A 21,294-nucleotide genomic window follows, 5' to 3' on the forward strand; every position below is an offset into this window, starting at 1 on the left:
TTTCACTACAACACCATCAGGTCCCCGAGGGCAAGAGCCCCGAGGGCCGGGGGCCGAACTTGGGGGCGCCCTGGGTCTCCTCCAGACGCCTCCAGGAGCTTCGGCCCCAGCTGTGAGTCGGGGGAGTGGCTTTTCGACAGTGGGCCCTGAGGGGTGGCAGGTGGCCTCACGGCAGGGGTGATGATGGAGTCTGGTGCGTGTGCCCAGGGGGTGGGAGGGGACCCGGGGCTGCGGCCGGGGCTGGCTCCGGTTCAGGAGGGGCCTTCGGGCTCCTCTCTGAGCTGCGGCCGATTATCACGCGTGGGCTAAGGCCCTTACCGAGGGGAGGCCGGGATAACGTGAACGCCGCCCTAATTAAGTGGAGGCAATTACAGCGCCAGCGGACCTTCTCCTAAGAGCCTGAGCGCTGGCCCGGCAGCTCCTACGGGTTCCCACTGACCTGGCCACGCGGAGTGACCTGGGGCCAACCTGCCCGGGCCTCGGCGCCCGTGTCCTGAGGGCCTGCACCAGACCACTCACCTCCTCGCTCGTCCCCGACGCCCACTCCATCATCGGATCCTCCGGATTCCACCTCCTGGCACCTCCCAACTCCACTGCCTCCCACCTGGTCTCCCGCCTGCCCCACACAGCGCCTGGAGACTCGGTCACGGCCCTTCTCCGCTCAGCACCCCCAGTGGCTCCCCCGGCAAACAGAGTAACACGCAGAGCGCTCACTCCACGCTCCGTTCCGGCCGGGTCCACCCGGCTGGCCTCAGCGCCTGCGACCAACTCTCAAACTTGGCCCCAGCCTTGTCCTCCTGGGTGCTTCCCTCTGCCTGGCCCTCTTCTCTTCTCTCTCAGCCTGGCTAGCTCCTTCCCTTTCCTTGAGTCTCAGCTTAGATGCAGCCTCCTCCAGGAAGCCTTCGGTGATGCTGAGCTCCCCAGCATAAGTTCTTCTCTTACAACCCTGGCCCGCCCCTGGCAGGCAAATGCACTCCCCGAGCTCGGGAAGCCTGTCCTGCCCACTATGGTTTCCCAAGCACCCGGTAAATACCCGTCTCAGGAAATGGGAAAACACTGAGGCTCAGAGGCACAGGGATGTGCTGAGGTTGCACAGTGACGGGGAGCCTGGACCTCGCATCTCTCACAGGTCCACGGTTTTTGAGGCCTGAACTCCAAAGGGAGCAGGAGCCCCAGGGGACCCCCCCGACTGAACTCTCACCTGAACAGGTGATGCAGGATATGCCCTCCGCGCTCAGGTTGTACTTGAGATCCAGCAGCACCTGGATGTTGGTATCAGGCCGGAAGAGCAAGGGGGCCCGGCTGGCGGGGCGGAGCCGGCTGGCAAACACCAGGGACAGGATGAGGACGGAGACGAAGAGCCCTGCCAGGAGAGGATGCACATGCACACCAGGCGGGGCCGGGCCCGGGGGCATTCACGGCCCTGGGTCAGAGATGCTCCCTCCACGGCGGGGCGGAGTCCCCAGGGAGCCGGCCCGCGGTGAAGCCTGTCAGGGACTGGCCATCCGGGTGGGGGTCAGGGCTGGCCGCTACCTGCGTCACGTGGGGGTCAGACTATAAGCTACGAGCGCACAGTCTTGGACGCTGAGCAGTTTACCAGGAGCCGGCACGTGCAGCTGATCCACGGCCTCAGACACCGCCGGCGATTACGGGAACAGCACCCCGTGTTTGCTGAGCCCCCCTGCATGCCACGCACTGCCCCGAGCTCCGCCCCTGCACGGGCCTGCCCTGCCACTGCCTTAGTGCAGACGCTGCTCTTATCCCCAGCTGCGGGAAGGAGGCGAGGCTCCGGCTGACGCGGCCACGGTCGCCCGGCCGGTACACGGGAGAATCAGGATTCCAACCCGACTGAGCGGCTCTGACTCAGGGCGCAGGCATTAAGTGCTCTGCTCCACCGCCCGGGGGGGGGGCACAGGAGACTCCAGAAACAGCAGTTCTGCGGGCCCAGCTCCATTCCGCGTGGGGGGGTGAGGCCCAGGGAGCCAGGCGCCAACCAAGGGTCATTTGCAGGAGGGGGCTGGGCTCCCAGTGCCTCTGTGTCCCTTGGGGGGTCTGTCCCCCAACCTTGGGCGCTGGGGAAAAGCCCAGGTCAGAGAGGAAGGAGAGTGGAGAACCCACTTACCCACGATCACCCAGCGGCTCTTGACGGCGGACCACAGGGCCCAGTGGTGCAGCAGCTCCTGCAGCTGGGCAATGAGCTGGCCCCGGCTGCCCCGGTCGGGGGCTGGCTGGAGGCTCTCAGGGGGCACAGACACCAGGGACACGTCCCCCAGCTCCAGCGACACTGCCAGGGTAGAGCCGCGGCCCATCAGAGGCTGGCCCAGAGCCAGGGCAAGGTGCACCCCAGGCCCCGCCCTCTCCAGGGCAGCCCAAGCACTCGGTGGGGATCCCCGAGGCCCTCAGGACCCACCTGTCCTCACACCACCTCGTCCAAAGTGACGCCCCGGCAGACGCGGGCCGGGTGTCGCCAGGGCCCACAGGGCAGGCCTGCACCAGGACTCACCAGGCTCCTCCTCGACGTTCAGCAAGGGGATGTCATCGTCCAGGTAGGGCAGGGGGCCCTGGGCGGGGCTGCCCCCGGCCCGCTCGGCAGCGGCGAACACGTCCCCGGGGAAGTGCAGGGAGCTCTTGCGCCCACACTTGTGGTGGCAGCTGTGGAGAGAGTGGGGCGGAGGGGTGAGCCCCGAGGGCCCGGGCGTGCAGGGACGGTAGGGCAAGGCCGGCCACCACCGGCTGAGACACCTCCCGGGGGCCTTCGCCACAGACCCCAGGAGCCTGCTGCCTCGTTTCCTGCACGTGCCATCTCCCCCCGACCGTGGGTGCCACTCCTCCGGGAGACAAGGGTGACGGCAGCCATGACCCAGGAAGAGGGTCCCCTGCGTGGTGTGCCCTGCCCCCAGCCAGAGCCCCGGTCCTCCCGGCACCCAACCCCAGCCAGCCGCCCAGGCCTGACTCCGTGTGGCCACCCTCCTTCCCCGGCCCCCAAGACCCCAAGACCCCAACGCCTGGGCCTCCGGCAGCAACCGTGGGCGACCCATTCAGCTCCGCACACAGCTCGCTGTGTCTGAAGAGGATTTCTCCACCAGGGCAAGAATACGAGACGCACCTGACGTGGCGGCTGCCCGGGCCCGGTCACAGCACGGGGTTCAAATGTCCTCTTTGCTGCCTACTGAATGGGTGACCCTGAGAATGCCGCCCGCCCCGGCCCTTGTGTCATCATCGGTGAAATGGGCAAAGCAAGGGAACCCCACTCCGAGGGCCCCAGGGACTAAGGCCGCAGACCGCGCTGCCCACTGCCAGGCACGGGGCAGGACCTCCCGGCTGGTGACCACCGGGCCGGGCGCTCTTCCCGCCCTCGTCCCCGCAGTAGGGGCCCGCACAGAGCTGGGCACACAGAAGGTGCTCAGTAAAGGGTCACTGAGCTTTTCGACATGCGGGTGGTGACCTGGGTGGCCCCGGAGGGCCCATTATGCAGGCTCCGTGAGCGGAGGGCGCGGCCACTGAGCACCTGGTCTGGCAGGCAGTCTCCAGCGGTGCCACGTAGAGGCTCCAGATGCCCAGGGCGGCCGGCATGGTGAAGAGCACGGCCAGCCAGCAGCAGGACACGATGAGAGACATGAACAGGCCAAAGTCATGGACGGCCGGGATCTGGCAACGGAGAGGTGGAGGGGGTGTGGGTGGGGTGTGGCGCGGTCAGGCCCAGGGCCGGGAGCCTGGGACTCTGCAGCCACAGGCACTCAGGACCCCAGACCACTCGCAGGATGAGGGGGTGAGGAGGCCCAGGAGGACATGGGGAGCCCCAGCTCTGGGGCGGAGGCTCTGGTCCATACCCACGGCGGTGCCTGGCACGGGGCACGCGCGCTAACGGCCCTCACACAGTGAGGGTGTCCGAGGGAGGCAGCCCGTGAGGCCGTGCGTCAGGGAGGGGAGGGAGAGAAGGCCCACACGTGGCCCAGGGCCGGGGAGCAGCAGGCGTGCTCCAGGGTGTCCCAGGGACCCGCGCAGGGATGTGGTGGCCAGAAGGAAGCTGTACCCCCGGCACACAGGCCTTCACCGTTGGTGGAAAACATTGACAATCAGCTCATTTCAGTCCCTGAATAATCCACACGTGAGGCGAGTGAGGCTGAGGTCCTGGGCCACACCCGGCCAGTCACAAAGTGGACCTAGCACCCAGCCCGGCCTGTTTTCTGCACGCAGTTCTCTAGCAAGGCCTGGATAATCCCAAAGCATCTAGGGGTTTCTAGACGGGATACTCGACCCAAGTCACTAAATGTTTCAAAGACTCAGGGATGCGGGGCCGGGGTCACTGCCTCTCGGGTTCTCCTGGCACCAAGGACCTGGCCCCAACTCAGATCCTTCTCCCGAGCCCACTCAGGGGCCTGATGGAGCATGGGGCCGGTGACAGGGATGACGACATGGGGTGAAGCTGGCGGGTGGAAAGAGCCCCAGCGGGGGTCAGGGGCCTAGGTCAGGCTCACCACTTACCGGCTGTGTCACTTTGCCTCTCTGGGTCTCAGTTTCTGTGTTAGGAAAACAGGGATGTGGTTGTACCTTTGTCCTATGTCTTGAAAACTAAACGTGGACGAGCTTTGGAAACTGCCACACACCCTTCCGGGCGGAGGTTGGATGCTATTAATGAGCATCAGTAATAAACACTATTTGTATCCTTGTGATTTTCACATTTGTCAAGCTCTGGGAATGGCAACCAGTAGCAAGAACGGAGTCTCGGGACATGGCAAGTGCCTTGAGGCAACGGCTGTACTGGCTGCAAGAGAAGGGGTGCGTGGGAGGAGCGGAGGCCGGGGCCCACGGGAGGAGGGGGAGGCCGGGCCGCGGACAAAGGCAGTCTCTCACCTGGGAGAAAACATTAGCTGCATAGGCGGCAGCTGTGGTCAGGGAGGTGAAGAAGGTGGCCTTGCCCGCCGTCTGGATGGTGTGGATCATCCGCAGCTGTGGGTCTTCCAGGTGGGTGGCCTGGCGGTAGGTGTTGATGAACACAAAGACGTCGTCCACACCTAAGGGTGGGAGCCCCAGGCCAGCAGGGGCAGGCTCAGGACCATTTTGCTGCCTCCACAATGGGCCCACACCAACCCTGAGCGGCCGCCCGACAGGTCAGGCTGGAGTTTGGAAAGACCCATCCGACTCTGGGCTCTACCCACCAAGAGTCCACACCCCACCATCCATGCTCCCCGGCCCTACCCCGTCCCCACCCCATCCCCAGGACGAGGCCCCTTATTCCCAATCTTCGCCTCCTTCCCACCCTTCGCACCCTGCCACAGAGGCAACTCACCGATGCCCACTATCACAAAGGCAGCCACCCCATTGAGGATGCCCAGGTACTGGATACCAAAGACCACGTGGTACAGAAAGAGCGCCACCAGACAGCTGAGGCCAATGCTGGCGATCCCGAAGAAGGACAGGAACACTGGGCAGGGCGAGAGGCACACGGGGTAGAGTGGGAGGACCCAGAGCGGGGTCCTGCCTCACGCCCTCTGACCCCACAGAGTGCCCTTCACCACCCTGGTATGCCCTGAACAGTTCTCATGCCCGGGGAGCAGGGGCCAGGCAGGAGGCCAGCGTGCCAGAGGAAGCCGTCTGAGTGGGTGGTTCGCGGGCCCTCAGCTTCGTAGAACAACTTGGCTTGGTTGCCAACAGGGACTTATTATATATTTAACATCCGTCACCCCGTACACTAGAGGCTCCCTGGGGGTAGTAAGTGTGTCTGTGATGTGCACCACTGGATCTCTGGTGCCTCGGAGCATCTGACACACAGTTGGTGCCCAATTTGTTACAGGGATGAATGAATGTCTTTTCCATTTTTGGAGGTATTACTAATCTGTCATTCACTTGGGCAACAGAGAGTGCCTACTGTATACACAGTAAGAAGTAACCAGGGTACATGGGAAGGTGAGATGTTAAAGTGAACTGAGGGACAAATGGGCAGCTGACCTGGGACTGTGAAACAGGCTACAGAATAATCCATAAAAGAGGCTCCGATACTCCAGACTCCCCAAAACAAAATTTTTGGCAAGGAAAAGATGGTCAAAGAGAAAAAGGTTAACTACATGAGGTCCCGGGAGCAGGGCCCTTGGGTATGAGCCGAGCTGTGTCTGGACCTCAGTCCACCTGCCTGGGGTTGGAAGGTGACTTCTGAGCACCCCAACCCACCGGCGCTGACACAGCAGATTCGAGATGATTTCTGGCATTCTGGAGAAGGCAGGCTTTGGTGGGACAGAAGAGCGTGGGGAGGAAAAAAGGGGGCAGGCTCCTGCTGGGCCTTCTGAGGAGGCCTACCTGAGCAGGAGGTGAGGATGTAGACGAGGGCTGCGATGCAGCTGCTGCTGATGAAGGCCAGGAGCATGTCATTGTTGAAGGTTCTGCGTACCTCGTAATCAAAGAGGTCCGTCCCCCCATACAGAACCTGGACTTTGCTGGGGGGTGGAGAGGAAAGATGTAAGTGTGTTGCAGACAGCTGTTGACACCTGGAGGACCACAATCCACCTCCACAGTGGCTCTTTACCTTGGTTCTACATTGAGTCACCTGGGGGCTTCCAAAAATCCTGATGTCCAGGCTGTACTCTAGACAAATTAAACCAGAATTTCTGTGGTGGGGCCGAGTCATCAGTGTTTAAAAATCTCCCAGGTGAGTCAAATGTATGGCCAAGGTTGAGACCCTGCTTGACACAGATAATAATCAATTATAGTCAAATCCTACATCATCTCTCAATTCTCAGTATTCTCTACAAAATCCTGAATTCAAGCCAGCTTCCAAACATGCAGTTTTACACGGATATTCAGTATGCAGGTCACATCAACTATTCTTTTTTTTTTTTTTAATTATTTTTATTTATTTATGATAGTCATACAGAGAGAAAGAGAGAGAGGCAGAGACACAGGCAGAGGGAGAAGTAGGCTCCATGTGCCGGGAGCCCGACGTGGGATTCGATCCCGGGTCTCCAGGATCGCGCCCTGGGCCAAAGGCAGGCGCCAAACCGCTGCGCCACCCAGGGATCCCTAACTATTCTTAATAATAACAAAAACATTACTGGCTGGTCACGTTGAGTTTTAAAATACAAACAGGAGTGACACCTGCTTCTGGCCAAGATAAAATGATGGGGTGAAATCTAGATTTGGCCTCCTCATGAAACTAAGAACAAAAAAAGAGAAAATACATAAAATAAGACATGAGACAACATAGGATGATAATCCCCAAGAGATGAGAAGCAAAATGGGTCCTATGGTTATCCTGACTTACCCCCTTGAGAGTTGCTGGACCCCAGTGCAGCCTAATATATGGGTTATTGGGCTCCCCAACTTCCCCAAAGTTGACGAAAACTATAAACCTGCTGATTCAAGAAGCCTGAACAACTAACTCCAAGCACAAAAATAACCCATGAATGAAAGGATAATACTGTACATAATCAAATTGCTCAAAACCAGTGACCAAAAGAAAGGTTTTTTTAAAAAAATATTTTATTTATTTGAGAGACAGAACACAAACAAGGTGAGGGGCAGAGGGAGAAGCAGGCTCCCCCCTGAGCAGGGAGCCCAATGACTCCAGGATCATGACCTGAGACAAAAGCAGACACTTAGCTGACTGAGCCACCCAGGTGCCCCCAAAAGACAGTCTTAAAAGCAGCCTGAGGAAAAAGATGCATCACACACAGAAGAACAAAATAAGGATGACTTCTCATCAGCAACAGTGTAAGTGAGCAGACAATGGAGCTATATTCACCTACTGGGACAACAGTTGACCCAGAATTCTATACCCAGCAAAACTATATTTTAAAAGCAAAGGCAAAATGAAGACTTTTTCAACTTCATGAAAACAGACGGAACTCATCTCCCGTACCTCTCCACTACAAGAGATGTTAAAGGATTCTCTCCCTCTGTCTCTCTCTCATGAATAAATAAATAAAATCATAAAAAAAAAAAATAAGGGATGCCTGGGTGGCTCAGCAGTTGAGCATCTATCTGCCTTTGGCTCAGGGTGTGATCCCAGATCCAGGAATCAAATCTCACATTGGGCTTCTTCCACATGGAGTCAGCTTCTTCCTCTGTCTGTGTCTCTGCCTCTCCCTGTGTCTCTCATGAATAAATTTTTAAAATCTTAAAAAAAGAGAGAGATGTTAAAGGAAGTCCTTTGGGTACAAAGAGAAGGATAACAGATGGAAACATAAATCTATACAAAGGAAGAAAAAGGACTAGAAATAGTAAGGCATGAACAAATATATAAAACTTCCTTATTAAGTCTTATAAAAAGACTTATTTAAGTCTTTTTTTTATCAGAAAATTGACCATTTAAGCAAAAATTAATAATAACATAGTCTGGTATTTACAATATGTATGAAAATAAAACACATGACAACAATAACATAAAGGCCAGGAGGAAAAAAAAGGTAGTATACCACTGTAAGGGTATCACAATATATATGAAGTGGTATAAAATCATCTGAAGGTTTGCTGTGATAATCTAAGGTTGCATACTGTGAGCCCTAAAGCAAGCACTAAAATAAATAAAAAAATCATGGCTAAAAGGCTAAGAAAGGAAATAAAATAATGAAAAATATTGAATTAGTCCAAAAGAAGGCAAAAGAGAGGAAAAGAGGAACAAAGCATGTATGACAAGTAGAATAAAATAAGACTTATGAAGTCTAACCGTATTAATAATTGCATTACCTAAAATGGTTTAAACACCCCAAGTAAAAAACAGAGACAACCAGGCTAGCTTTAAAAAAAAAACACCCAAGACCTAGCTGCCTACAATAAGCATATTTTATTATTTATGAAAATATTTATTTAAGGAATCTCTACACCCAATGTGGGGCTCAAACTCACGACCTTGAGATCAAGAGTCACATGCTCCTCTGAAACCCACCTTAAATATAGACATAAATAGGTTAAAACCAAAAGGATAGAAAAAGATGTTCCCTGCTAACTCAAATCAAAAGAAAGTGGGAATGGTTATGCTAATAACAAATGAACTAAATTTCAGAGCAAAGAATATTCCTAGGGATAAAGAAGACAATTTCAAAATGATAAAGGGTTCAAGTCATCCAGACAACACAATCAACCAATTTGACCTAATTGATATTTATTGAACACCCCACCCAACAATAGCAGAATATGTATTCTTCTAAAGGGTACAAGGGAACATTTAGCAAGACAGACCAAAATCTGGACCACAAAAGAAGACTCAATACATTTAAAATGACTGAAGCCATACAAAGTATGTTTTGTGACCACAAAAGAATTAACTTAAAAATCAGCCACAAAACGGTATCTGGAAAATTACCAAGTATTTGGAAACTAAATAACATACTTTTCAATAACACATGGGTCAAAAAAAGATATCAGAAGAGAAAATAGAAAGTATTTTGAGGGGTGGCTGGGTGGCTCAGTTGGTTAGGTGTCTGCCTTTGGCTCAGGTCATGATCCCAGAGTTCTAGGATCAAGTCCACCTCTGGCTCCTTGCCAGGAGAGGGGAGACTGCTTCTCCCTCTCTCTCTGCCTGCCACTCCCCCTGCTTGTGCTTTCTCTGTGTCAAATAAATAAATAAAATCTTTAAAAAAAGATAGTAAGGGAAATATTATGAACTACCTTATGCTAAGAAATCTGACAATTTAAATGAAGTGGACAAATTTCATGAAAGACTCAAAAATACCAAAGCTCATGTGAGAGCAAATAGATAACTTCAATAACCCTATGTATAGTTTTTAATTGGATTTTTAAAAAATTGAAATAGCTCTGTGCGTGTGTATATTTTTTCAAGTGTGCAAATAAATATATTGGTGGAACAGAACAGAGAATCCAGAAATAAACTCACATATATATAGACAATAGATTTTTGTCCTAGGTGCAAAGGCAATCTTTGTTGAAGGGATAATCTTTTCAAGAGATGATGCTGGAACAATTAGATGGCTTTAAAAAAATATGTGGCATCTCCATACCCTGGATTACTCTCAACATCTAAAAATAATGAACTATTGATACATCAAACAATGTGGATATAACTCAAAGTAATTAGGCTGAAAGAGGTCATCTAAATGGGTGCATACCATATGATGCCAAGGATATAAAATTCTAGAAAACAAAAACCAGTATATGGTGATAGAAAACAGAAAATGGTGCCTAGGGTGGGGGTGGAGAGACAAAAAGAGGCAAGATGGGTACACAGGAAACTTTTGGGGGTGATGGATATGTTCACTATCTTGATTATGGTTAAGGTTTCATGCTGTATACATGCATCAAAATTAACGACACTGTAAACTTTACATATGTGCAGTTAGTTTATGTCAATTATGTCTCAATAAAGCTGTTTTAAAAACCAAATGGAACATTTAAAAGTCAAGTAGAAAATATCTTTGGATTATCTACTTTATTTAACTAAATATGTTAATTGATCATTCATTATATAACACTGAAAGTTCAAGCAACTGTTAATTGATTAATTAATTAGTACTGTATTTATAGAGTGCCTTAAAAATTCTAGGTCCTATCTTAGTTGCTGGCTATAAAAACACACAGGCCCACATTTTTACTCTCTGATATAAAGGAATAGCTCATGGAAGACAAGTATTTCTGCCAAGAACTATAAAAAGTCAGATAAAATCCAGAAATTACCTATTTGATGACAGTAGAGAGTTCCTAAAGTAATGAGAAGTAGAGGAACTCCAGAAAGAGAACCCAGGAAAGGTAAGTTGCCCTTCTATAGCTGTTTTTCTCCTGGAGGCATCTGCTGATTCTGCACACAGACAGAAGGCTGCAACTCAAGACTAGGAGTCAGAGGAATTAGCAGTTTTGGGCAGAAACTTGTAGACCAGCAGAGTGTGTAATCAGTTTCCCCTTGAGCACTTGTACTGAGTACTGGAAATACATGAAGCATTAGGCTAAAATCCTAGGCAGAAAGCCTCTGAAAAAGTGGCATGGAGTTTTTGTTTTTGTAGTTTTGAGAAACAAATATTAGAGCTTGTAACCTGTCAGGAGAAGGAGTTCTACAGAATACACCGGGATCCCAGTTGAAAATTCTAGAGAACCAAGGGCAAACACAAGGTAGATTGAGACTTTGCAGGATTGCAAGACAGCCTTGACTCAGTGAAATGGTTGGCTATCTAAGGTGATCAGTCACGACTCTGTCTGCCTAATGGAGGGAAGGATAAACTTTCTGTGCAGGAAATAACATCATCTGGACCTCTTTGTTTTTTATACACAATGTTCATCACTCAATAAAAGTTACCAGGCATACTCATAGGCAGGACCCCATGACCAAAAACCAAGGGAAAGAACAGACTACAGAAACAAATCCACAGGTTATCCCTATATTGAAAGTCAGCTGATAAGAACTTTAAAATAATGATAATATGTTTAAAGACAGAAAGGATAATATGGATAAAATAAATAAAATGATGAATTTAGATCAGTAACAAAGAATCAAATGGAAATTTTCCACAGAAAAGCATAACATCAACATTAAAGTCTCAATAGATATTAATTGGCAGCTTAGATATAATAGAAGATTGAACTAGAACAGTGAACTGGAATATCTAAAACAGAAAGCAATGAAGTATGGAAAGTAACATATACCAGAACATAGAAAAAAATCTTAATAGCCAAACTGTAGAAAGAGACTCAGTGTCCATCGAAAGATGAATGGATAAAGAAGCTGTGGTCTATGTATACGATGGAATATTCCTCAGCCATTAGAAATGACAAATACCCACCATTTGCTTAGACGTGGATGGAACTGGAGGGTATGATGCTGAGTTAAATAAGTCAATCAGAGAAGAACAAACATTATATGGTCTCATTCATTTGGGGAATATAAAAAATAGTGAAAGGGAATAAAGGGGAAAGGAGAGAAAATGAGTGGGAAATATCAGAGAGGGAGACAGAACATGAGAGACTCCTCACTCTGGGAAATGAACAAGGGGTAGTGGAAGGGGAGGTGGGTGGGGGATGGGGTGGCTGGGTGACGGGCACTGAGGGGGACATTCGACGGGATGAGCACTGGGTGTTATGCTATATGTTGGCAAACTGAACTCCAATAAAAATAAATTTTAAAAAATATTGGAAAGAACACTGAAGACATATGGGACTCAGTGAAAAGATCTAACATTTGTGTAATTAAAATCCTAAAAAAGAATCCTAAAAGGTAGAAGCAATATTTGAATAGGGAATAGCCAGGAAACTCCTAAAACCAATGAAAGTTATCAATCTACAGATTCACAAAGTTCGATGCACCCAAAGCACAACAAACACAAAGAAAACACCACCAACATAAATCATCGTTTCACCAGTCTTGGTGAAATCAAAGTCAAAAAGAAATCTTAAATGCAGCCAGAGGGGAAAAAAAGACAAATTTTCAAAGGGGCAATGAAAATATTTACAGATGACTTTTCCACAAAAATGATGGAAGTCAGAACACAATGGATTAACAGCTTTAAAGCATTAAAAGAACTGCCCATTAATAATTTTATAACAGCAGAAATATGCTTCAGAAATGAAAGTAAAATAAAGATGTTTTGTAAGCAAAGCAACACAATTTATTACCAGCAAACCTATGCTAAAAAAAAAAATACTAAAGAGAGTTCTTCAGATACAAGCAAAATGATTCCAGAGGGAAACATGAAGTTGTAGAAACTAATGAAGAGCAACCGGAAAAGTAAATATGTGAGTAAATATAAATGAGTACTGACTCAGTAAAATGATAATGTAATGTCTTGCGGGGTTTAAATGTATATAGAATTAAAATGCATGCAACAAAATGCAAATGGCTGAAGGGATATAAATGCAGTGAACATGTTCTAAGATTCTAGTATTGTCAGGGAAGTAGTAAAAGTGATCATTTGTATTATTCTGTAATAAGTCAAGGTGATGTTGCTGTCTCTTGGGTAACCAATAATACAGTAATAAAAAGATCTGATTATTCCACGAGAAGATACTAAAGTCAACTCTATAGAGACTCGGCTTGTCACCACACCTATGAAGCTCTAGGGGGATGGGAAGGGGAAGAGAGGCTTTTCTACCCAGGAAGAGGTTTTTTTTTGTTTTTTAGGAAAAGGGTTTTTTTTAAAAAGATTTTATTTATTTGCTCATGAGAGACACAGAAAGAGGCAGAGACACAGACAGAGGGAGAAGCAGGCTCCCTGCAGGGAGCCCGAGGTGGGACTCGATCCCGGGACCCCGGGATCACACTTTGAGCCAAAGGCAGGGAGACAACCACTGAGCCACCCAGGTGTCCCCAGGCAAAGATTTTTGACTCAGCAGCTGAACATATCATGCAGAGGGAATTATCGGTACCTGAAACCCTAAAGATCCTCCTGTAGCCAGCCCCTCCCAGCTTCCCAACCCAGCCAAGTACCTCTCTCAGGAACACCTCCATTTATCCATCCATCCATCCATCCATCCACTCATTCCCAAGACAAATCCCTACTAAGGGCTTCCTGGCACTGTACTAGGGGCTAGGCCTACAGAAGTGAGCCAGGAACAATCCCAGGCCCCCACAAACTCACACTCTACTGAAACATAATGCAACTAGACCGTCCTCAAACGTTCACGTGCAAACAAGTCACCGGGGAATCCTGCAGGTCAAGGAAAGGCCATGAGATTCTGCAGCGATAACACGCCCCCAGGAGACGCTGATGCTGCTGATCTGAGGACAGCCCTTTGAGCGACAAGGAAGTAAACGACTCAAAAACAGACAGCCAAGGGCTATGGCGAACTGCAGCTCAGAGGTGAGAGAGCTCGCTGAAACTCCCCCACCTAAGTGGAGTCGCTGGGATGTGACCCCAGACGCATCTAACTCCGCATATGCTCTCTCCTGCCTCCTGAGGGAGAAGGAAGGGCACAGTGGGAGGGGGTACAGCAGCCCTTTGATCCAGCTTCAGGGAAAAACTGTCCAGGCTGCATCTTAGTGGATGAACGCGGGTTTCTTTGGCAAAGAGACGTGGCTGGGAGGAGGCTCCTAGCACCGTGACTGGCATAAAAACCCAAAGGGCAAAGGACTTCAGATTAGAAATCTTGGATTGTTTCTTTTTTCTTTCTTTCTTTCTTTCTTTCTTTCTTTCTTTCTTTCTTTCTTTCTTTCTTTCTTTCTTTCTTTTTCTTTCAGAGCTAGAGAGAGAAAGCACATGCATGGCGGCATGTAAGTGGGGAGAGGGAGAGAATCTTCAGCAGGCTCCACATCCGGCCCGGAGCCCAACGTGGGGCTCCATCTCACAGCCCTGAGATCATACCCTGAGCTGAAATCAAGAGCTGGATGCTTAACTCACTGAGCCACCGCTTTTAGGATTTTAATTGCCGGGATTTTAATGCCGTTCCACCATTTACGAGCTTTATCATTTCGGACAACTGACTGAATTGTGCTGTGCCTCAATTTCCTCAGCTGTAAAACGGAGGTAACCATAGTAGCATCTACCTCACTGGGTCGGTGTGAAGATTACATGAGACGCTGCGTACGAGGGGCTTGTACCTGCATCAACGTTGGCTCTGATTTCATGGTAATTGCTCAGTGTAATGGATGAGTGATGGAAGGGGCAAGGGCATTCCAAGCAGAATGATTCCTCCCGGGTCTGGGACTGGCCTCCTCAGGGCAGGGGACTGAGAGTCACTCCAGTTACTGTACATCAGGACGGACAAATGATCTAGTGCCCTTTCTGGGTGAGGAAGGGGCTAGTTGTATTGTTAGACACACATCCCAAGGTTTGGAGGACAACCGAGGTGCCCATGGCCTGGGAGCACCTTCACATCTCTTGGCTCAGCTCCTCCTGATGCCTCCAGAAGGGTAACAGGACTCACCATCCCCATTTTACAAGTAGCCCAGAGAAGTAGACTGACTTGCCAACTATCTCCCTGGGTAGTAGAGGCAGAGAGGCCAATACTCCCTGGGCAATACTCTTTCCAGAAAACCCTGTAGCACCGTCTCAGGAGAAAAATCATCAAGACCCCCACACCTGCAGGGGCAAGAACTATGGGATTTCCTGCCTCCGCCAAAATGGCCATGTTCACTATCCACTAGCACTGATGAAGAAATGGGGCCTTTCAGCTGTCACGGTGACGGTGAGGATGCATCTGGCTCCGCCCCTGATTCAGGCAGATAGATTTCCTAGGGAGAAGTTTGAGGGCAGGTGATCTGGGGTTTAGGAGAAAGCAGCACCTGGAAGACAATCTCTTACCCTAGCACAACCCCCTCCTGGTATGCACAGAGGCAAACACACACGGGGTGCAGCTGGACCTCCTACCTAGTAGACTGCTTGGCCAGCATGGCCACGTAGGTGACCACAAAGCTCTGAAACTTGGCCCGCTGCTCCTCCCAGCGATCGTCCACCGAGTAGTAGTTGGGCAGGGGTGCTCCAAACAGGATCTCACTGCGCAGGAGGGAGCTCTTGAGGTTTTCTGCGGAGAGGCCCTCGTCCACATACCAGTAGAACTCGGGGTGAGTCATGGCCAGCTCCAGGGAGCCTGCAGGGGTGGGGGCCCCAGGAGCTCAGGGGGGCAGCTCCCCCCAGCCCTCCATCAACATCACCCTGCCCGACTCCTTTCTCACGACGGAGGAAACTGCTCCTCAGGCTGCCTCCAACTGTCCCTAATGGGACAGGGTGAGGGTTTAAAGAACTCACTGCCCGGGGCAGCAGCCCCCAGACCTGCTCGGGCAGCTCCTGATAAATTCACGTTTTGTTTGCATGTGAGCTTCACCTAATTCCAAGGCTCAGTCTTTGCAGTCCTAAAGCTCCACCTTCCCGTTCCGGTCCCCCTCTGCCTAGAACCCTGTCCACGGGTCCCTTAGGAATCACACCCAAGCACCCGCACCCCGCCCTGCACCCATTCTCTAGCCTCCTTCAAGTCTCATCTTCCAAACTGCCTCGACCCAACCCCACGCTGGTCCCCCTCCACCCCAGTCGGCCCCATCTTCCTCTGAGCGATGCCCCATCCGTCAATGCACCTGGGCTTCCTGCTAACCAGTGGGGAGCCCCACTCCATGCTTTCTATAACCCCCACCGCCCCCAACCCGGGGGTGCGCCCAGACCTCCCTCCTGTACCCCCGGAGCCCCTCTCGCCCCAGCCCTTGGACCTACCACCTCCAGGTCAGGTCACCTGGCTCAGCCCGCACAGCCCAGTCCCACTGCATCCTCCAGGGGTGAGATCCAGGCCAGGTTTCACCTCTTACCAGCCTCCAGGAGGCCCCGCCCCCCAGGCCCCGCCCCCGCTCACCACGGATGTCCGCCAGGTCCTGGCCCTCCTCCCAGCCCCCAGGCCCCGCCCTCCAGGCCCCGCCCCCTCCAGGCCCCGCCCCCGCTCACCTCGGATGTCCCCCCAGCCCCGCCCCTCCAGGCCCCGCCCCCTCCAGGCCCCGCCCCCGCTCACCGCGGATGTCCGCCAGGTTCTGGCCCTCCTCCCAGCCCCCAGGCCCCGCCCCTCCAGGCCCCGCCCCCTCCAGGCCCCGCCCCCGCTCACCGCGGATGTCCGCCAGGTCCTGGCCCTCCTCCCAGCCCCAGGCCCCGCCCCCTCCCAGGCCCCGCCCCCTCCAGGCCCCGCCCCCGCTCACCGCGGATGTCCGCCAGGTCCTGGCCCTCCTCCCAGCCCCCAGGCCCCGCCCTCCCGGGCCCCGCCCCCTCCCGGGCCCCGCCCCCGCTCACCGCGGATGTCCGCCAGGTCCTGGCCCTCCTCCCAGCCCCCAGGCCCCGCCCTCCCAGGCCCCGCCCCCTCCGGGCCCCGCCCCCGCTCACCGCGGATGTCCGCCAGGTCCTGGCCCTCCTCCCAGCCCCCAGGCCCCGCCCTCCCAGGCCCCGCCCCCTCCGGGCCCCGCCCCCGCTCACCGCGGATGTCCGCCAGGTCCTGGCCCTCCTCCCAGCCCCCAGGCCCCGCCCCTCCAGGCCCCGCCCCCTCCAGGCCCCGCCCCCGCTCACCGCGGATGTCCGCCAGGTCCTGGCCCTCCTCCCAGCCCCCAGGCCCCGCCCCTCCAGGCCCCGCCCCCTCCAGGCCCCGCCCCCGCTCACCGCGGATGTCCGCCAGGTCCTGGCCCTCCTCCCAGCCCCAGGCCCCGCCCCCTCCCAGGCCCCGCCCCCTCCAGGCCCCGCCCCCGCTCACCGCGGATGTCCGCCAGGTCCTGGCCCTCCTCCCAGCCCCCAGGCCCCGCCCTCCCGGGCCCCGCCCCCTCCCGGGCCCCGCCCCCGCTCACCGCGGATGTCCGCCAGGTCCTGGCCCTCCTCCCAGCCCCCAGGCCCCGCCCTCCCAGGCCCCGCCCCCTCCGGGCCCCGCCCCCGCTCACCGCGGATGTCCGCCAGGTCCTGGCCCTCCTCCCAGCCCCCAGGCCCCGCCCCTCCCAGGCCCCGCCCCCTCCGGGCCCCGCCCCCGCTCACCGCGGATGTCCGCCAGGTCCTGGCCCATGCCGTCGTAGTAGATCTTGCCGCCTCTCTCGGTGGGGAAGAAGTAGGTCATGAGCGAGCTGGGCGGGGAGCAGTAGGAGTAGGAGCCCAGCGGCAGGTCCTTGAGCACCTCGTGGGGCTTCCAGCAGAACTCGCGGAAGCCCGGGTGGTCCATGATCTTGCGCTCAATCTCGTGGATCGTGACCAGCCGCTCGCTCGTGAAGATGTTGCGCTCCGCGTCGCCGCGCGCCAGGAAGATGAGCTCGATGCGCCAGTGCGCATGCGTCTGCGTGTTGGCGCTCACGTACGAGCGCGAGTAGTCCCAGCGCGAGGCCCCTCGGCGGGCCCGGCTCTGATTGGCCGCGGCCGCGGCGGGGGGCGGGGCGCTGCGTCGGCACCGCCCCCCCTCGGGCCGCCCATTCAGCGGGCCTTCGCTCTGGTTGGCTGCCTGGTCCCGCGGGGGCGGGGCCTCGCGCCGAACACGCCCCCCGCGCCTGGCAGGCGGCTCCTGGCCGGGGTCGCCCCCGGGGGCCGTGCGCGGGGACCGGGTCACCGGCCGGGAGCGGTTGCCCACGTGCAGCAGCTGCAGCTGCTCCGAGATGAGGCGCTGCAGCGTCTCGGAGGTGAAGTCGGCCAGGTCGCGCCGGTTGCGCCCCCAGGACCCGAACTGGGACTTGAGCGCCAGCGCCAGGGCGTCGAAGCGCTGGGAGGCCTCGTGGTTGCGGATCTCGAAGGCGTTGTAGGAGATGTCGATGTCCAGCGGCGGGTAGTAGAGGAACATGAAGGCCGACAGCGCCATGGGGATGCTGCAGCCCAGGAAGAGCACCAGCCCCGCGCAGCACGGGTTGGTGAAGGCCCAGCCCAGGGTGCTCCAGAAGCCCGAGGCAGGCGGCCCAGAGGGCCAGGCCCAGCGCCGCCAGCAACACTGCCCCGCGGGCTCGGCGCGCGGCCCTGCCCGCGGGGCCCTCCCGGAGGCCTCGCCCGCCGCCTCCTCCTCCTCCTGCTCCTCCTCTAGCCACACGTCTTGCAGCAAGGGGTCATCCTCCGAGTCCATAGCCTACAGGAGAGGGAGAGGGTCAGCAGGCTGCAGGGAGGGAGAGGATGGTGCCCGCCCCGGTACCCACCGTCCACAAACACTACAACGGAATTGCATCCAGCAGACATTCACCTCCACTGCACTTAATCTCTCGGGCACGAGACAAAGAAAAAAAAATGTTTATTTGCCCATCACCTCCCGCAGCTAGGTCTTGGCTTTCAAGGTCACAGAAAAGGGAGCAATCACAGTCCAGGTGCAAACGGAAGACACACGTCCTCCCCACGGAAGGGGACGTCATGTATGACGGAAATCGTGGACCACGCAGGACGTCCCAACTCTGGCTTCACGCTCGGATTTTAATTTTTTTTTTTTATTTATTATTTATGATGGTCACACAGTGAGAGAGAGAGAGAGGCAGAGACATAGGCAGAGGGAGAAGCAGGCTCCCTGCACCAGGAGCCTGGCATGGGATTCAATCCCGGGTCTCCAGGATCGCGCCCCGGGGCCAAAGGCAGGCGCCAAACCACTGCACCATCCAGGGATCCCACACGCTCGGATTTTAGAACTCCGGGCGGACATGAGGCGTCTGTCACTCCACCATAACCTCTCTTATTTAATCAACGCCGAAGTACCTTGCGGAAGTTACCAGGGTAGAGGGGGAAAGAACAGGATCTTTGGAGTCAGATGGACCCGAGTTTGGGTCTCGGTAGTGTGGACGCCGGCATGTTCTCCGAACCTCAGAGTCTTTGTGTATAAAATAGAGGTGGCCCTTCCCGCCTCCCACGACGGCGGGGGTCAGAGGGGGAAGCGCTCTGCAGTCTGTGTAGCATGTTATTATCTGTCACTTACACAGATTTCTTTGCTCCCCTCTGGGAGCTGTAACGTGCTCAGCCAGGGCCCACGGGGCTGTGCCCGAGCTGGCTGCCTGTCACAGCTCTCCTCAAGAACTCTCGATGGCTCCCCACCCCCCTCTTTGGGACGCCGCAGCTGCAGCCACTGTTTGTCAGGCTCGGGCCACTTAACATGCAGCTCCAGCAACGTCAGACCTTTGGGCATGAGCAGGGGCCGGGCATCTGTCTCCCCAAGACTTGGGCACAAGCAGCAGGAGGGCCTGGCAGGAGAGGGCAGGCTGGGCAGCCTGAGGACTCCAGCAGGGTGGCCCGAAGGCAGGAGGCCTTCCAGCATCCCCGGGCATGGCCTGTCCCCCTTGTCCCTCCTGTCCTCTGTTTGGACGGAGAGAGACTCATTATCCAGTTAGACGCCAGGCATTGAGAAGAGGAAGCTAATTATGCCAGAGCTGGCTAATTAATGCTGCCTTTCCTATTAACATTCTCTAGAGTGCTCCATTTCAATTAGACGGTCTGTCCAGGAAGAGAGGGGGCTGCCGACAGCCCAAAGAAAGTGAGGAAGAGAGGGTGAGGGGAAGGAGGGAAGCAGAGACAGAGAGACAGGAAAGGGGAGAGATGAGAGACAGAGACGGTTGGAAAGAGGAGCCAGCGGGGAGGGTGGAATTGGGTGGCGGTGGGCAGACAGCGATGCAAATAGGAAAGCAAAGGGACAGAGACACAGAGTGGGGCAGGCGGGTGGTGGGTGGGGGAACAAGGAGGGCAAAGCAGAAGACGGGAAAGGGAGAGAGGCCCCGAGGGGGCGGGGACTGCTCCCCGAATATGCAAGATGCCTGTGATGGGACAGCCACAGTGCACTCGCCTGCCCCAAGCACGCCTGCCACGGGGATGCTACCCGCCGCGGGGCCCAGTCTGCACCCGCAGAAACTCCTGAGCTCGGCCTCACCCCGCATCCAGAGGGCGGCACAAGGGGGCCCCGTGCAGGTGGGGCAGGTGGGAACCGCGGCCCCACTCTCAGCCTGGGGAGGAGGATGCCGACGCCACTTTTGCCTTTTTTCTGGGGTCCATGTGCCCTGTCTCTAGCTTTTCGGGGTGTACAGTTTACAATGTGTTGATGTATGAGTGGGGGGGGTCTGAGGCCAGGATTCTGGGTCACAGCCGCACTCTCTGAGTGGCGTGGGATCCTCTCAGCCACTCTTCCCCAGGCGTCCGGGTCTGTGGTCTGTGGCCGTGGAGGCAGAGCTGGCTGCCGACCCCAGCTGTGTGGCTTCCAGCAGGCTTACGAGCCTCAGCTGTCCCACCTGCAGAATGGGGCTTACGGTACCCCTCACAGAGGGGGCTGGATGACGTCCACAGGGGGTGACCCCAGCCCCCGGCCACCTCCTGCGAGACCCACGTGGCCCATTGCACTTGCCGCCGTGATCACAGCAGCATCCCTCATCTCGTGTGCTCTTCTCACGGGATGACTGGGCTTCCTCATCCAGTGGTGAGGTCTGCACTCCGTCCCCTTGTGTCTGGGGGCCAGGGTGGGGCGTCGTGACCGCAGCAGCAAGGGTGCTCTGAGACGAGGCCAAGGGACAGGAAGCAGCTTCCTCCTGGCTGCCTTGGGACACTTTGTCCTTGGAACCCAGCTGCTGTGCTGGGAGGAAGCCGAGAGACCGTGGCAGAAACTCCTGCCGACAGTGGCAACCACCGGACGTGTGAGCAAAGACCCCTCCGGTCGAGGAGTCACCCGAGCCCTCAGGCCTTCCCAGCTGAGACCCAGGTGCCAGGAGAGCCAAGCCACCCCGTCCTGGACCCCGTCCTGGCCCACAGCTCCATGAGCATAACGCACTGGTTGCCATTCCTCACGAAGTTTGGGGGTGACTGCTTACACAGGAACGGTCCCTGAAACACTTGCAATGGAGCCCTGTCCCCTACCTATGACCCCAGGCCCCACAGACGACATTTGCTGGATTTAAGCGACCAGAAAATTGGGCACAGCCATTCTGCCTCCCGGTGAGAGCCCCCCAGCTGGGTGGGCCTGGGCTCCGCGAGAGCAGGGACTTCG

The 21,294-nt window shown here is 54.9% G+C and overlaps 1 protein-coding gene across 4 annotated transcripts in view; it reads right to left on the minus strand.

The window, feature by feature from the left end:
- The window catches only part of DISP3 (dispatched RND transporter family member 3), a 44,966-nt gene that overhangs the window by 10,593 nt on the left and 13,079 nt on the right, over positions 1 to 21,294 (minus strand). For all 4 annotated transcript variants that reach the window (XM_072751203.1, XM_072751202.1, XM_072751204.1 and 1 more), the window contains exons 2-10: positions 17,358 to 18,420; positions 15,240 to 15,459; positions 6,295 to 6,431; positions 5,291 to 5,425; positions 4,855 to 5,015; positions 3,509 to 3,648; positions 2,504 to 2,652; positions 2,123 to 2,284; positions 1,202 to 1,363 (exon numbers count right to left, since the gene is read on the minus strand). In XM_072751203.1, the coding sequence (XP_072607304.1) occupies positions 1,202 to 1,363; positions 2,123 to 2,284; positions 2,504 to 2,652; positions 3,509 to 3,648; positions 4,855 to 5,015; positions 5,291 to 5,425; positions 6,295 to 6,431; positions 15,240 to 15,459; positions 17,358 to 18,417 (2,326 nt within the window). In that variant the 5' untranslated portion in view covers positions 18,418 to 18,420. The remainder of the gene's footprint in view (positions 1 to 1,201; positions 1,364 to 2,122; positions 2,285 to 2,503; positions 2,653 to 3,508; positions 3,649 to 4,854; positions 5,016 to 5,290; positions 5,426 to 6,294; positions 6,432 to 15,239; positions 15,460 to 17,357; positions 18,421 to 21,294) is intronic.

Source organism: Vulpes vulpes, chromosome 2 (assembly GCF_048418805.1).
Source record: "Vulpes vulpes isolate BD-2025 chromosome 2, VulVul3, whole genome shotgun sequence".
Lineage (NCBI taxonomy): Eukaryota > Metazoa > Chordata > Mammalia > Carnivora > Canidae > Vulpes > Vulpes vulpes.